The 14,703-nt window shown below is 41.6% G+C and overlaps 1 protein-coding gene across 4 annotated transcripts in view; it reads left to right on the forward strand.

The window, feature by feature from the left end:
• hps5 (HPS5 biogenesis of lysosomal organelles complex 2 subunit 2) overlaps positions 1-14,703 on the forward strand; it is a 47,528-nt gene that overhangs the window by 782 nt on the left and 32,043 nt on the right. For 3 of the 4 annotated variants that reach the window (XM_062035940.1, XM_062035941.1, XM_062035939.1), the window contains exons 2-6: positions 3,836-3,965; positions 4,254-4,364; positions 4,429-4,493; positions 4,580-4,772; positions 4,867-4,997. In XM_062035940.1, coding sequence (XP_061891924.1) covers positions 3,858-3,965; positions 4,254-4,364; positions 4,429-4,493; positions 4,580-4,772; positions 4,867-4,997 — 608 coding nt within the window. In that variant the 5' untranslated portion in view covers positions 3,836-3,857. Of the gene's footprint in view, positions 1-3,835; positions 3,966-4,253; positions 4,365-4,407; positions 4,494-4,579; positions 4,773-4,866; positions 4,998-14,703 lie in introns of all 4 variants that reach the window. The other variant, XM_062035942.1, reaches the window with a different exon arrangement.

Raw genomic sequence — 14,703 nt, forward strand, 5'->3', positions numbered from 1 at the left:
ATTATTCAACACAGTTTAGTGTAGCTTAATGCCCAAGTTGATACCATCCATCCATTTTCTACCGCTTGTCCCTTTTTTGGGTGGTGTTGGAGCCTATCTCAGCTGCATTTGGGTGGAAGGCGGGGTACACCCTGGACAAGTTGCCATATCATCATCACAGATAAAACAGACAACATTCACACACCAGGGCCAATTTAGTGTTTCCAATCAACCTATCCCCAGGTGCATGTCTTTAAACCACAAATTAGGGATAATCAGTTTGACAATGTTTGTGTTCCTATATTGAAACAATCTAAATACCCAGGAACGGTTATTGTTTATCTTCAATATGTTTTGCTGTTTTATTTTGTTATTTCAACACATAGCTCTTGGGTTTGCTGTATGGTAGGACTTGAAGAAAGACTGCTGTTTTTTTATGCTATCCATCCACAATGTTCAAAACTAGAGATGTCCGATAATGGCTTTTTTGCCGATATCCGATATTCCGATATTGTCCAACTCTTAATTACCAATTCCAATATCAACCGATACCGATATATACAGTCGTGGAATTAACACATTATTGTGCCTAATTTTGTTGTGATGCCCCGCTGGATGCATTAAACAATGTAACAATGTTTTCCAGAATAAATCAACTCAAGTTATGTAAAAAAATGCCAACATGGCACTGCCATATTTATTATTGAAGTCACAAAGTGCATTATTTTTTTTAACATGCCTCAAAACAGCAGCTTGGAATTTGGGACATGCTCTCCCTGAGAGAGCATGAGGAGGTTGGGGGGGGGGCAGTCAGATATTATCGAGCCTCTCTATTCAAAACCAAACAAATCTTTTTTTAATGAAAAAATGCTAACTCTGTTAAGCCTATAAAAATACACATTCCAGTGAATCATTTTTCTCTTGCTTTGTGAATCACACTGAGCAGTTTTGTTTAGGGCTGCAGCAATCGATTGTTTTAGTAATTGAGTAATCTATCGATTAGTTTGTTTGATTATTCGAGTAATCGGATATAACACACTTTAGAACTTCAACGCATATTTTAGGGAAAATTGTTGAAATAAACAAATATTTTTCTACTTGACATAATCCTAATTCTGTTTTTTATATTAAATGCACATCAAATGTGAAATTGCACTTTCACCATGTATGCAATAGCATCCACACACTGGTTGGTGCACGGGCAGAAACTTTGTCTGCGTATTTAAAGTACTGGGCACTCCATGTTGTCGGGATTTTATGAATTTTGATTTGTTACAATCATTATATCAAGATACAGGTGATGGAATTCCTGCTGTGCATTGCTGCCTGACGCACCTCCTCCAGTGCCTTTTGACAGGTGTGCTGCGACACCTCACCGAACACCTCTGTGGGCATAAACGGGTCATCAGCTGGGGACCACCATTCATCAACGTTTCGCTCCTTTAACCCCAGAACGTCTCATGGTGGCGGAGCGATGGCAGGGATGTCTCCCTGCCACCCCCTGCTGATGTCCTAGGTGTTTGCCCCCCAACTCTTATGCTTCCTCCTTAGCCACAGCCAGAAGCTGCCTTTGTCCGCCTCCTCGGCCAGCTCTTTCATGGCTTTCCGATGCCCCGCTCCTGTGCATCCAATGTCTCGGAGTAGGCGGGCAGTTGAGGAACCCACAAAGCCCCTACACCCCACTTCCACAGGGCAGATGACGGCTTTCCAGCCAGCCTCCCTGCACTCTGCTGCCAGGTCAGAGTACTTGGCTCGCTTCCGCTCATAAGCAGCCTCCAACCCCCCCTCCCATGGGACAGTGAGCTAGACCAGAAGAACCGTCCTGCAAGCCTCTGACCAGAAGACCAGGTATGGGCGTAGTGATGTTTCGACGATCTCCCTGGGGAACTGGAGCTGCTTCCCCAGGTCGACCCTCATGCTCCACTCATTTCCTGGTGAGAGGAGTCTCGCTGTAGCTCTCTGGTGGGGGTGTTTGGCACCATCCCCAGCCCTCGCGAATTGGATGAGATGTCTGGCTGGAGCGGAAGGTCTGCTATTTGCCTCCTTTCTGCAGGTCTCTGACACCTCTGCAAACTTTTTCAAGACTTGGTCGTGTCGCCATCTGTGCTATCACGTTAGCTCCGTAGCTAAAATGTTTCGCCGATGTATTGTCGTGGAGATAAAAGTCACTGTGAATGTCCATTTCGCGTTCTCAACTCTCATTTTCAAGAGGATATAGTATCCGAGGTGGTTTAAAACACAAATAAGTGATCCACAATAGAAAAAGGAGAACGTTTGGAATCCAATTGATAAATGATAAATGGGTTATACTTGTATAGCGCTTTTCTACCTTCAAGGTACTCAAAGCGCTTTGACAGTATTTCCACATTCACCCATTCACACACACATTCACACACTGATGGCGGGAGCTGCCATGCAAGGCGCTAACCAGCAGCCATCAGGAGCAAGGGTGAAGTGTCTTGCCCAAGGACACAACGGACGTGACTAGGATGGTAGAAGGTGGGGATTGAACCTCAGTAACCAGCAACCCTCCGATTGCTGGCACGGCCACTCTACCAACTTCGCCACGCCGTCCCCTGAACCCTTGTACCTAAGTTATGGTCAAAGCGAAAAAATATACGTCCTACACTGCACTATAGTCCTTCACTCTCACGTTCCTCATCCACAAATCTTTCATCCTCGCTCAAATTAATGGGGTAATCGTCGCTTTCTCGGTCCGAATCTCTCTCACTGCTGGTGTAAACAATAGGGAAATGTGAGCAGCACTCCAGCTTGTGACGTCACGCTACTTCCGGTAGAGGCAAGGCTTTTTTTATCAGCGACCAAAAGTTGAGAACTTTTATCGTCGTTGTTCTCTACTAAATCCTTTCAGCAAAAATATGGCAATATCGCGAAATGATCAAGTATGACACATAGAATGGATCTGTTATCCCCGTTTAAATAAAAAAAAATCATTTCAGTAGGCCTTTAATATATTAAAGACAACTCAGGTGATTATACGCACATTGCTGGTTGTGAGGATAAATAAATATTCTCAAGGTTATTTCGTGGGGGGGTGAAAAAAAGGACAAGCATGACAGAAAATGGTGGAGAACCACTGTAGTTGAACTATTTCTTTTAGTTACCACTTTGGTAACAAAATTGTTTTTTTCCATACAATATTGCATTATAGCTGGCTGTTTATTCATCTAAAGTGCAAAAGTGGAAGCAGGTAGTAACTTCAATTTTAAACTTTTAATAATGATTTAGAGTGCAAAAATGGAAAGGAAATATTGGCGCTCTTTGACCACATTGTGTGGTCAAAGACTACAGAACCATTGTTGTTTTAGTGGTCGGGATTAAACTGCATTAATACAGCTGATGGACTGTAAACAACATGACAAGTAACACAGTAGCGCGGCCAACATTAAAGTGCATGGTAGATAAACAGTATTATTGGCCTAATCCAAAAGTTATATCAGGAGGTTGCCTACAGCCTCAGCTGCTAATAACAATGTGTATGCAGTTACGATTTGTCCAGGGTGTAATCTGCCTTCCGCCCGAGTGCAGCTGGGATAGGCTCCAGGACCCACCCCCCAAGTGACCCCAAAAGGGACAAGCTGTAGAAAATGGATGGATGGATCTGCAGATGTTTGAATAAATGTATTAATTTGTAGGTAATACGTACATAGAAATGTCATGTTTAGGTCTGTAGTTTCACTCTCACAATTTTGTTGTTTCACACACGAGGCCCTCAGAAAACCAGAGTCACGTTTGGCCAATTTTAGGGAGTAAGAAGCATGCTGAGAGTCATGTGATGCTGCAACATATGTGACCAAGCTTAAACGTGACAACTAAGGTCTCTCTTGTCTTCCAGTTGTGGACGGTCAGCAGGGAAGATGGCTCCGGTAGCAGTTGTGCCAGAAGTCCACAGTCACGTCCTGGCAGAGTTTGACTGCCTCGACCCGCTTCTCTCCACTCTCCGCTTAGACTCTGGCAGGCTAAAGGTAGATCTTGTCACCCTTACATGTCTTGAGTCGCTCTTGTAATCAAATCTCACGGTTTTAGTCATCTCCACTTGGACAACACTTGCGTACAAACTCATCCATCTAAGATATCCAACTCATTTTGCTATATGTGTCTTTTACCATGCATTGATTAACGTGGACCCCGACTTAAACAAGTTGTAAAACTTATCCGGGTGTTACCATTTAGTGGTCAATTGTACAGAACATGTACTGTACTGTGCAATCTACTAATAAAAGTCTCAATCAATCAATGCTGTTACGGTTCAGTGCACATGCTTGGCTGTGTCAAGGAAGTGGTTGGCATTAGGAACATCAGCCGGAGGACTGCACCTCATTCAGAAGGAAGGCTGGAAACAAAGACTTATACTTACTCACAAGGTAACGTGACAGAGGTACAGTAATGCTTTTCATATTATTACAGGCTTATTTACCTGCCTTTCAGGAAGGATCGATCACTCAGGTGTCGTGCTGTCCCCATGATGAAGACTTTGTTGCTGTTGCAACCAGGTGATAGTTGTACGATACACAAAAAGCATTGTACACTTTGGTAATTTCTTTGTCATGACTCACACTGATGGTTCTGCGCGGTCCAGTCAGGGTCTGGTGGTGGTGTGGGAGCTCCAGCTGGAGCGCCGTGGTCGCCCAGAGAGAGTGAGCGTGTCCTGGGAGCACAGGGGCCAGGCGGTCACCGCACTCTGCTGGGACACAAACACACTCAAAGTTTTTGCGGGTGATTCGGCGGGCAAAGTGTCTTATCTCCGTGCAGGATCCTCAAAACTGGGAAAGGTATCCAACAAAATACCTTTTTGTTTTCCTGCCAATACATTTAATGTTACTGATTTGACTGCATGTGTAAATATGTTTTCATTTTTTTGTGCAGGGTTCAGGTTTTGTGATTTTTCCTGTTCAAACCGTCACTACAGTTGACTCTAAAGTGGTTCAGCTCGGCTACCAGGAGGGTCGACTGCTGGTGTCTTCTCTGAGTCGCTGTTACCTCTGTGATACAGAGAGGTGAGTTCAGACGGGGCTGCAGCTCTCCCGTGTTATTAAATAAATGGTTCACCTATGGTATACAGTGAAACCTTGATTTACAAACTTAATCGGTTCTTGAAAATAGAAAAGTTCAAATGTTGAAGCTAATTTCTCCATCAGAAACAATGTAAATATGAGTAGGTTCCAGCCTCGACAAAGGTCCATATTTTAGTAAATGTTTGAACACAATGTAAAGCCCTATACATAAACAAACAAAACAAGGAGGTGATGGATCAACTTTCAATTTTAATAAAGTCAAAACAACAACTAAACCAGGGGTCACCAACGCGGTGCCCGCGGGCACCAGGTCGCCCGTAAGGACCAGATGAGTAGCCCGCGGGCCTGTTCTAAAAAAAAAAAAAAAAAAAAAAAAAAAAAAAAAAAATTAAAAAAAATATTTTTTTTTTTTTTTTTTTTTTTTTTTTTTAAATTAAATCTACATAGAAAACACAAGATACACTTTCAATCAGTGCATCAACCCAACACAAAAGGGGTTATTTCTTTCTGCTACCAATATTCTGGTTCCCACAACATAGACAACACATCTGCAAGGGACACAGTCCCTGAAGCACACATGATTGTGTAGGCTGCTGGTCCACTAAAATTTTCATTAATTACTATTTTTTTATGTAATTATTTTTATATTGTTTTACTTTCTTTTTTATCCAAGAAAATGTTTTTTATTTATTTATCTTATTTTATTTTTTATTTTTTTTAAAGGGCCTTATCTTCAACAGACCAGGTTGTCAATGAAATTGAATTTTTTTAGAGGGTTTTTTAAACCAGGCCCAGTCCAGATAATGTCCAAGTCGGACTCAGCAACACACACCTTCATTCATGTACACAGAAAAAAATTAGGGAACACAACAGATTGCATATAATTTATAAACAAAACACTTTGCATTCCATTCGAAAGGACGTTCCCTTTAGATTTCCGATCCTTAACATTTTACATTTATCATAATTAAGCCTAAGGCCAGATTGCTGTGAAAATATGTCCAAAAGATTAAGAAGGTTCCGCAAACAATGAGGAAAAATCTTATCTTTGTGAATCAGCCTTTTCTGACATGAACTTCATCAAGAACAAACACAGAACACGCCTCACTGATGCACATCTGCAAGACTCACTCAGAGTTGCAGTGTCAAGTTACACACCAGAGTACAACACACTAGTTAACAGCATGCAATGCCAGGCTTCCCACTAACTGACAAAGAAACAGATAACAGATTTGGTGTCCAGTTCAAAGTGTGACATGATTTAAAAATTTAAAAGAGTTTACTTTTGTATTTTACATGAGTTATTATCTGTACAAACATGGTGCAAAGTAATTCATGATTTGTTAAAAAATGTTAGTGGCTAGCTAGTTAAAATGGGATATTGTGATTTCACAAGACTGTCTTAGAAGTGATCATTTGAAAATGTTCAATTTGAAAAATGTGCACTTAGAGAAAATATAAAAATAAAGTGTTGCATATTGATATTTATCTGTTTCTATATATATTTATTGTGAGAAATCATTAAGATGATCAGTGTTTCCACAAAGATAAATATCATTAATTATTAATAATAACAGAGTTAAAGGTAAATTGAGCAAATTGGCTACTTCTGGCAATTTATTTAAGTGTGTATCTAACTGGTAGCCCTTCGCATTAATCAGTACCCAAGAAGTAGCCCTTGGTTTCAAAAAGGTTGGTGACCCCTGAACTAAACTGTCCTCATTTTCAGCCACCGTGCCCACACGCACACACACTGTCACTAGCACTGTGGTGCACTCACAGCTTGAAATCCAAAAACTCCTTCACTTTAACAGCCAGGTCACGACAATGATTAGGAATGAAAAATTAAATCCACTTTACCTTGTGTGTGTGTGTGTGTGTATAATTTCTACAACTCTTTATTTTTTGTGATAGTGTTTGGAGCACATACTTGTTTGTCCAAAAAACATTCATGAAGTTTGGTTCTTTTATGAATTTATTATGGGTCTACTGAAAATGTGACCAGATCTGCTGGGTCAAAAGTTTACATACAGCAACATACATTATCAATTTTGGTGATGTAGAAAAGTTACAATCAAATCAAATTAGCTTCATGGCATGGCCTCTTAACTTCATGTGAGTGATTATGATTGACGACACCTGTTAACTTCTCTGAGACCATTTACATAGGGCTCATGTGATGCAGTCATTAGACTCGGTTACAAACGCGACAATGGGAAAGTCAAAGGAACTCAGCACAAATCTGAAAAAAAGAATCATTGACTTGAACAAGTCAGGAACGTCACTTGGAGCCATTTCATAGCAGCTTAAGGTCCCAAGAGCAACTGTGCAGACGATTGTTTGTAAGTATAAAGTGCATGGCACAGTTTTGTCCCTGCCACGATCAGGAAGAAAATGCAAGCTATCACCTGCTGCTGAGAGAAAATTGGTCAGGATGATCAAGAGTCAACCAAGAACTACAAAAAAGCAGGTCTGCAATGAATTGGAAGCTGCTGGAACACAGGTGTCAGTGTTTTGCATCACCATGGACTGAGAGGCTACCATGCAAGAAGAAAGTCCTTGCTCCAGAAGCGACACCTTAAGGCTCATCTAAAGTTTGCTGCTGATCACATGGACAAATATAACACCTTCTGGAGGAAGGTTCTGTGGTCAGATGAAACAAAAATTGAGCTGTTTGGCTACAATACCCAGCAATATGTTTGGAGGAGAAAAGGTGAGGTCTTTAATCCCAGGAACATCATACCTATCGTCAAGCATGGTGGTGGTAGTATTATGCTCTAGCCCTGTTTTGCTGCCAATGGAACTGGTGTTTTACAGAGAGTAAATGGGACAATGAAAAAGGAGGATTACCTCCAAATTCTTCAGGACAACCTAAAATCATCAGTCCGGAGGTTGGGTCTTGAGCGCAGTTGGGTGTTCCAACAGGACAATGACCCCAAACACATGTAAAAGTGATAAAGGAATGGCTAAATCAGGCTAGAATGAAGGTTTTAGAATGGCCTTCCCAAAGTCCTGACTTAAACCCCATTGAGAACATGTTGACAATATAAATACTGAAGAAACCAGTCCATGTCAGAAAACCAACACATTTAGCTGAACTGCACCAATTTTGTCAAGAGAAGTGGTCAAAAATTCAACCAGAATCTTGCCAGAAGCCTGTGGATGGCTACCAAAAGCGCCTTATTGCAGTGAAACTTGCCAAGGAACATGTAACCAAATATTAACATTGTTGTATGTATACTTTTGACCCAGCAGATCTGGTCACATTTTCAGTAGACCCATAATAAATTCATAAAAGAACCAAACTTCATGAATGTTTTTTGTGCTCCAATCACTCTATCATAAAAAAATAAGAGTTGCAGAAATTATTGGAAATTCAAGACAGCCATGACATTGTTTTTTACAAGTGTATGTAAACTTTTGACCACGACTGTAAATCGGTGTGTGTGTGTGTGTGTGTGTGTGTGTGTGTGTGTGTGTGTGTGTGTGTGTGTGTGTGTGTGTGTGTGTGTGTGTGTGTGTGTGTGTGTGTGTGTGTGTGTGTGTGTGTGTGTGTGTGTGTGTGTGTGTGTGTGTGTGTGTGTGTGTGTGTGTGTGTGTGTGTGTGTGTGTGTGTGGTGAAGTCCACATGCACACTCTGCAATTTTGCAAGTTCTGCCACTCAGAAATTAGGGAGAGGTCTGAAATGTTCATCATATATGTATTTCCAATATTAGAGACATAATCTAAAAAGAAAAATCCAGAAATCACTGTATGATTTTTTTAATGATGATTTTTTTAATGATTTATTTGGGGTTCATAAGTATTTGCACACATGAAAACCTCAGTGTTAATATTTAGTGCAGAAGCCTTTGTTTGCAATTACAGAGGTCAAACGTTTCCTATAGTTATTTTTTTTATTTTTAAGAATTTATTTATCAATCAAACAAAACAATACACAACAACACCATAATAATTCAATCCAATTCCAAAACCAAACCCGACTCAGCAACATTCAAAATAGCAATAAACAGAGCAATTGAGAGGACACACAAACATGACACAGAACAATCTAAAAGTAGTGAAACAAAAATGAATATTATCAACAGTATCAATATTAGTAACAATTTCAACATAGCAGTGATTAAAAATCCCTCATTGTCATGGCTTACACTTGCATCGCATCTCATAAACTTGACAACACATTGTCCAATATTTTCCACAAAGATATAATAAGTCGTATTTTTGGTTCATTTAATAGTTAAAACAAATTTAAATAATGGATCCCATATTCCAATATATGACTCATTATTATCTTCAAACGTCAAACGTTTCCTATAGTTCTTCACCAGGTTTGCACACATGGCAACAGGGATTTTGGCCCACTCCTCCACACAAATATTCTCAAGATCTGTCAGGTTTTGGGGCTGTCGCTGAGCAACACCAAGTTTCAGCTCCCTCCCAAATATTTTTTATTGGATTTAGGTCTGGAGACTGGCTAGGCCACTCCAGAACCTTGATATGCTTCGTATGGAGGTGGAGCCACTCCTTGGTTATCCTGGCTGTGTGCTTCGGGTCATTGTCATGTTAGAAGACCCAGCCACGACCCATCTTCAATGCTCTGACTGAGGGAAAGAGGTTTTTGGCCGAAATCTCACAATACATGGCTCCGTTCATCCTCTCCTTAATACAGTGCAGTCGTCCTGTCCTCTTTGCTGAAAAGCACCCCCAAAGCATGATGTTTCCACCCCCATGATTCACTGTAGGGATGGTGTTCCTGGGATGATACTCATCCTTCTTTTTCCTCCAAACCCAACAAGTGGAGTTTATGCCAAAAAGTTATATTGTGATCTCAACTGACCACATGACTTTCTCCCATGACTCTTCTGGATCATCCAGATGACCATTGGCACACTTCAGACGGGCCTGGACATGGGTTGACTTAAGCAGAGGAACCTTCCGTGCGATGCATGATTTTAAACCATTACGCCGTAGTGTTCTGCTGATAGTAACCTTGGAAACAGTGGTCCCAGCTCTCTTCAGGTCATTCACCAGCTTCTGCCGTGTAGTTCTGGGGTGATTCCTCACGTTTCTTATCATGAGTGATGCGTCACGAGGAGAGATCTTACATGGAGCCCCAGTCAGAGGTAGATTAGCAGTCATGTTTAACCTCTTCCATTTTCTAACAATTGCTGCAACAGTTGATCTATTCTCACCAAGCTGCTTCCCTATTGTCCCATAACCTTTTCCAGCTTTGTGGGTCTCTTGTCTATTTTGACAGCTCTTTGGTCTTGCCCATGGTAGCAGTTGGACCTTGACTGACTGTGGGCTGCACAAGTGACGTTTATGAGTTCAAAGGGGTGGGTGATTAGTTGTGGGGTAAAGATGGACTTTTTTAAGGTAGACTGACAGCTCTTTGAGAGTCATAATTCTTGCCGATTCTCATGTTTGCAAATACTTATGAACCCCAGTATCATACAAATAAATCATTAAAAAATCATACAATGTGATTTTTTTCTTTTTAGATTATGTCTCTAACAGTGGAAATACATATATGATGAACATTTCAGACCTCTCCCTAATTTCTAAGTGGGAGAACTTGCAAAATTGCAGGGTGTGCAAATACTTGTGGACCTCACTGTATATGTATGTGTGTGTATATATAAAGGGACAAGCGGTAGAAAATGGAGTGTGTGTGTGTGTGTGTGTGTGTGTGTGCGTGTGCGTGTGCGTGTGTGTGTATAAAATGTATGTATGTGTGTGTGTGTGTGTATATAATATATGTGTGCGTGTACATGTATATATATATGTGTATGTATATATGTGTGTGTATATATATATATATATATATATACATATATATATATAATGTGTGTATATACATATATATATACTGTATGTATTAGGGGTGTGGGAAAAAATCGATTTGAATTCGAATCGCGATTCTCACGTGCGATTCAGAATCGATTCTCATTTTTAAAAAATCGATTTAAAAAAAAAAAAAAAAAAAATTACATTATTATTATTTATTTTTTTATTAATCAATCCAACAAAACGATACACAACAATACCATAACAATGCAATCCAATTCCAAAACCAAACACTCAGAACTGCAATAAACAGAGCAATTGAGAGGAGACACAAACACGACACAGAACAAACCAAAAGTAGTGAAACAAAAATGAATATTATCAACAACAGTATCAATATTAGTTACAATTTCAACATAGCAGTGATTAAAAATCCCTCATTGACATTATCATTAGACATTTATAAAAAATAAAATAAAATGAACAATAGTGTCACAGTGGCTTACACTTGCATCGCATCTCATAAGCTTGACAACACACTGTGTCCAATATTTTCACAAAGATAAAATAAGTCATATTTTTGGTTCATTTAATAGTTAAAAACAAATGTACATTATTGCAATCAGTTGATAAAACATTGTCCTTTACAATTATAAAAGCTTTTTACAAAAATCTACTACTCTGCTTGCATGTCAGCAGACTGGGGTAGATCCTGCTGAAATCTATGTATTGAATGAATAGAGAATCCTTTTGAATCGGTAAAAAATCGTTTTTGAATCGAGAATCGTGTTGAATTGAAAAAAAAAAAATCGATTTTGAATCGAATTGTGACCCCAAGAATCGATATTGAATCGAATCGTGGGACACCCAAAGATTCACAGCCCTAATATATATGTATGTATGTGTGTGTGTATGTATATATATATATATATATATATATATATATATATATATATATATATATATATATATATATAAGGGTGTGGGGAAAAAACGATTCGATTTCGAATCGCGATTCTCACATTGTGGTATTCAGAATCGATTCTCATTTTTAAAAAAATCGATTTTTTATTTTATTTAATTTTTTTAAATTTAAATTTATTTTTATTTTTTTTATTTTTTTTATTAACCAATCCAACAAAACAATACACAGTAATACCATAACAATGCAATCCAATTCCAAAACCAAACCCGACCCAGCAACACTCAGAACAGCAATAAACAGAGCAATTGAGAGGAGACACAAACACGACACAGAACAAACCAAAAGTAGTGAAACAAAAATGAATATTATCAACATTAGTATCAATATCAGTTACAATTTCAACATAGCAGTGATTAAAAATCCCTCATTGACATTATCATTAGACATTTATATAAAAAAATAATATAAAAATGAACAATAGTGTCACAGTGGCTTACACTTGCATCGCATCTCATAAGCTTGACAACACACTGTGTCCAATATTTTCACAAAGATAAAATAAGTCATATTTTTGGTTCATTTAATAGTTAAAACAAATTAACATTAATAATAAATATATATATATATATATATATATATATATATATATATATATATATATATATATATATATATATATATATATATATATATATATACATATATATATCCATCCATCCATCCATCTTCAACCGCTTATCTGGAATCGGGTCGCGGGGACAGCAGCTCCAGCAAAGACCCCCAGACTTCCCTCTCCAGAGCAACATTTGCGACTTCCTCCTGGGGAATCCCGAAGCGTTCCCAGGCCAGAGAGGAGATGTAATCCCCCCATCTGGTCCTTGGCCTGCCGCGGGGCCTCCTCCCAGTGGGACGTGCAACGAGGACCTCCCTAGGGAGACGCTCGTGAGGCATCCGCACGAGATGCCCGAACCACCTAAGCTGGCTCCTTTCCAAGCGAAGGAGCAGCGGCTCTACTCCGAGTCTCTCTCGGGTGACTGCACTTCTCACCCTATCTCTAAGGGAGATGCCAGCCACCCTTCTGAGGAAACTCATTTCGGCCGCTTGTATCCGCGATCTTATTCTTTCGGTCATTACCCACACTTCATGACCATAGGTGAGAGTAGGAATGTAGATAGCTCGGTAGACCGAGAGCTTTGCCTTCTGGCTCAGCTCCCGTTTCGTCACAACAGTGCGGCAGAGAGACTGCAATACTGCCCCAGCTGCTCCGATTCTCCGGCTGATTTCCTTCTCCATCTTTCCCTCACTCGTGAACAAGACCCCGAGATACTTAAACTCCTCCACCTGGGACAGAGTCCTGTCCCCTACCCGGACTGTACAAACCATCGGTTTCCTGCTGAGAACCATGGCCTCAGATTTGGAGATGCTGATCCTCATTCCAGCCGCTGAACACTTGGCTGCGAACCGATCCAGTGAGAGCTGAAGGTCACGAACCGAAGGTGCCATCAGGACCACATCATCTGCAAACAGCAGTGACGCAACCTTTAGCCCCCCGAGACGTATACCCTCTCCGCCATGGCCACGACTCCGCCTAGAAATCCTGTCCATGAAAATCACAAACAGGATAGGTGACAGAGCGCAGCCCTGGCGGAGACCAACCCCCACTGGAAACGGATCCGACTTACATCCAAGCACCCGGACACAACTCTCGCTTTGGTTGTACAGAGATTGGATGGCCCTCAACAGGGTTCCCCTCACTCCGTACTCCCTCAGCACCTCCCACAAGATCTCCCGAGGGACGCGGTCATACGCCTTCTCCAAATCCACAAAACACATGTAGACTGGATAGGCATACTCCCAGGCCCTCTCCAGGATTCCCGCAAGCGTAAAGAGTTGGTCAGTTGTTCCACGACCAGGACGGAATCCACATTGCTCCTCTTGAATCTGAGGTTCGACTATCGGCCGGACCCTCCTTTCCAGTACCTTGGCGTAAACTTTCCCAGGGAGGCTGAGTAGTGTGATACCCCTGTAATTAGCACACACCCTCTGGTCCCCCTTTTTGAAAAGGGGAACCACCACCCCAGTCTGCCACTCCCTCGGCACTGTCCCAGACTTCCACGCAATGTTGAAAAGGCGTATCAACCAAGACAGCCCATCAACACCCAGAGCCTTCAGCATTTCTGGACGGATCTCGTCAACCCCCGGAGCTTTGCCACTGTGGAGTTGTCTAACTACCTCAGTGACTTCACTCCGAGAGATCGACGTCGATCCCCCATCATCCTCAGGCCCTGCTCCTATCAGGGAGGGTGTGTCTGATGTATTTGGGTTCAGGAGTTCCTCAAAGTGCTCTTTCCAACGCCCCACGACTTCCTCACTTGAAGTCAGCAAAGTCCCATCCTTGCCGTACACAGCTTGGATGGTTCCCCGCTTCCCCCTCCTGAGGTGCCGTATGGTCTTCCAGAACAGCTTTGGTGCCGCCCGATAGTCCTTCTCCATGGATTCCCCGAACTGCTCCCACACCCTCTGCTTAGCCTCGTCCACAGCCATGGCCGCTCCCCTTCGGGCCCGTCGGTACCTTGCAACTGCCTCCGGAGTCCCCCGGGATAACATACCCCGGTAGGACTCCTTCTTCAGTCGGACGGCTTCCCTGACCACCACTGTCCACCAGGGTGTTCGAGGGTTACCGCCCCTTGAGGCACCTAAGACCTTCTGGCCACAGCTCGCAGCTGCAGCTTTAGCAATAGAGGCTTTGAACATTGCCCATTCCTGTTCAATGTCCCCAACCTCCACAGGGATGGCAGAGAAGTCCCGCCGGAGGTGGGAGTTGAAGTCCTTCCGGACAGAGGACTCCTCCAAACGTTCCCAGTTCACCCGCACTACACGCTTGGGTTTGCCAGGTCTGTCCAGCGGTTTCCCCCGCCATCTAACCCAACTCACCACCAGATGGTGATCAGTTGACAGTTCAGCCCCTCTCTT

The sequence above is a fragment of the Entelurus aequoreus genome, linkage group LG24 (genome assembly GCF_033978785.1).
Source record: "Entelurus aequoreus isolate RoL-2023_Sb linkage group LG24, RoL_Eaeq_v1.1, whole genome shotgun sequence".
NCBI classification, from domain to species: domain Eukaryota; kingdom Metazoa; phylum Chordata; class Actinopteri; order Syngnathiformes; family Syngnathidae; genus Entelurus; species Entelurus aequoreus.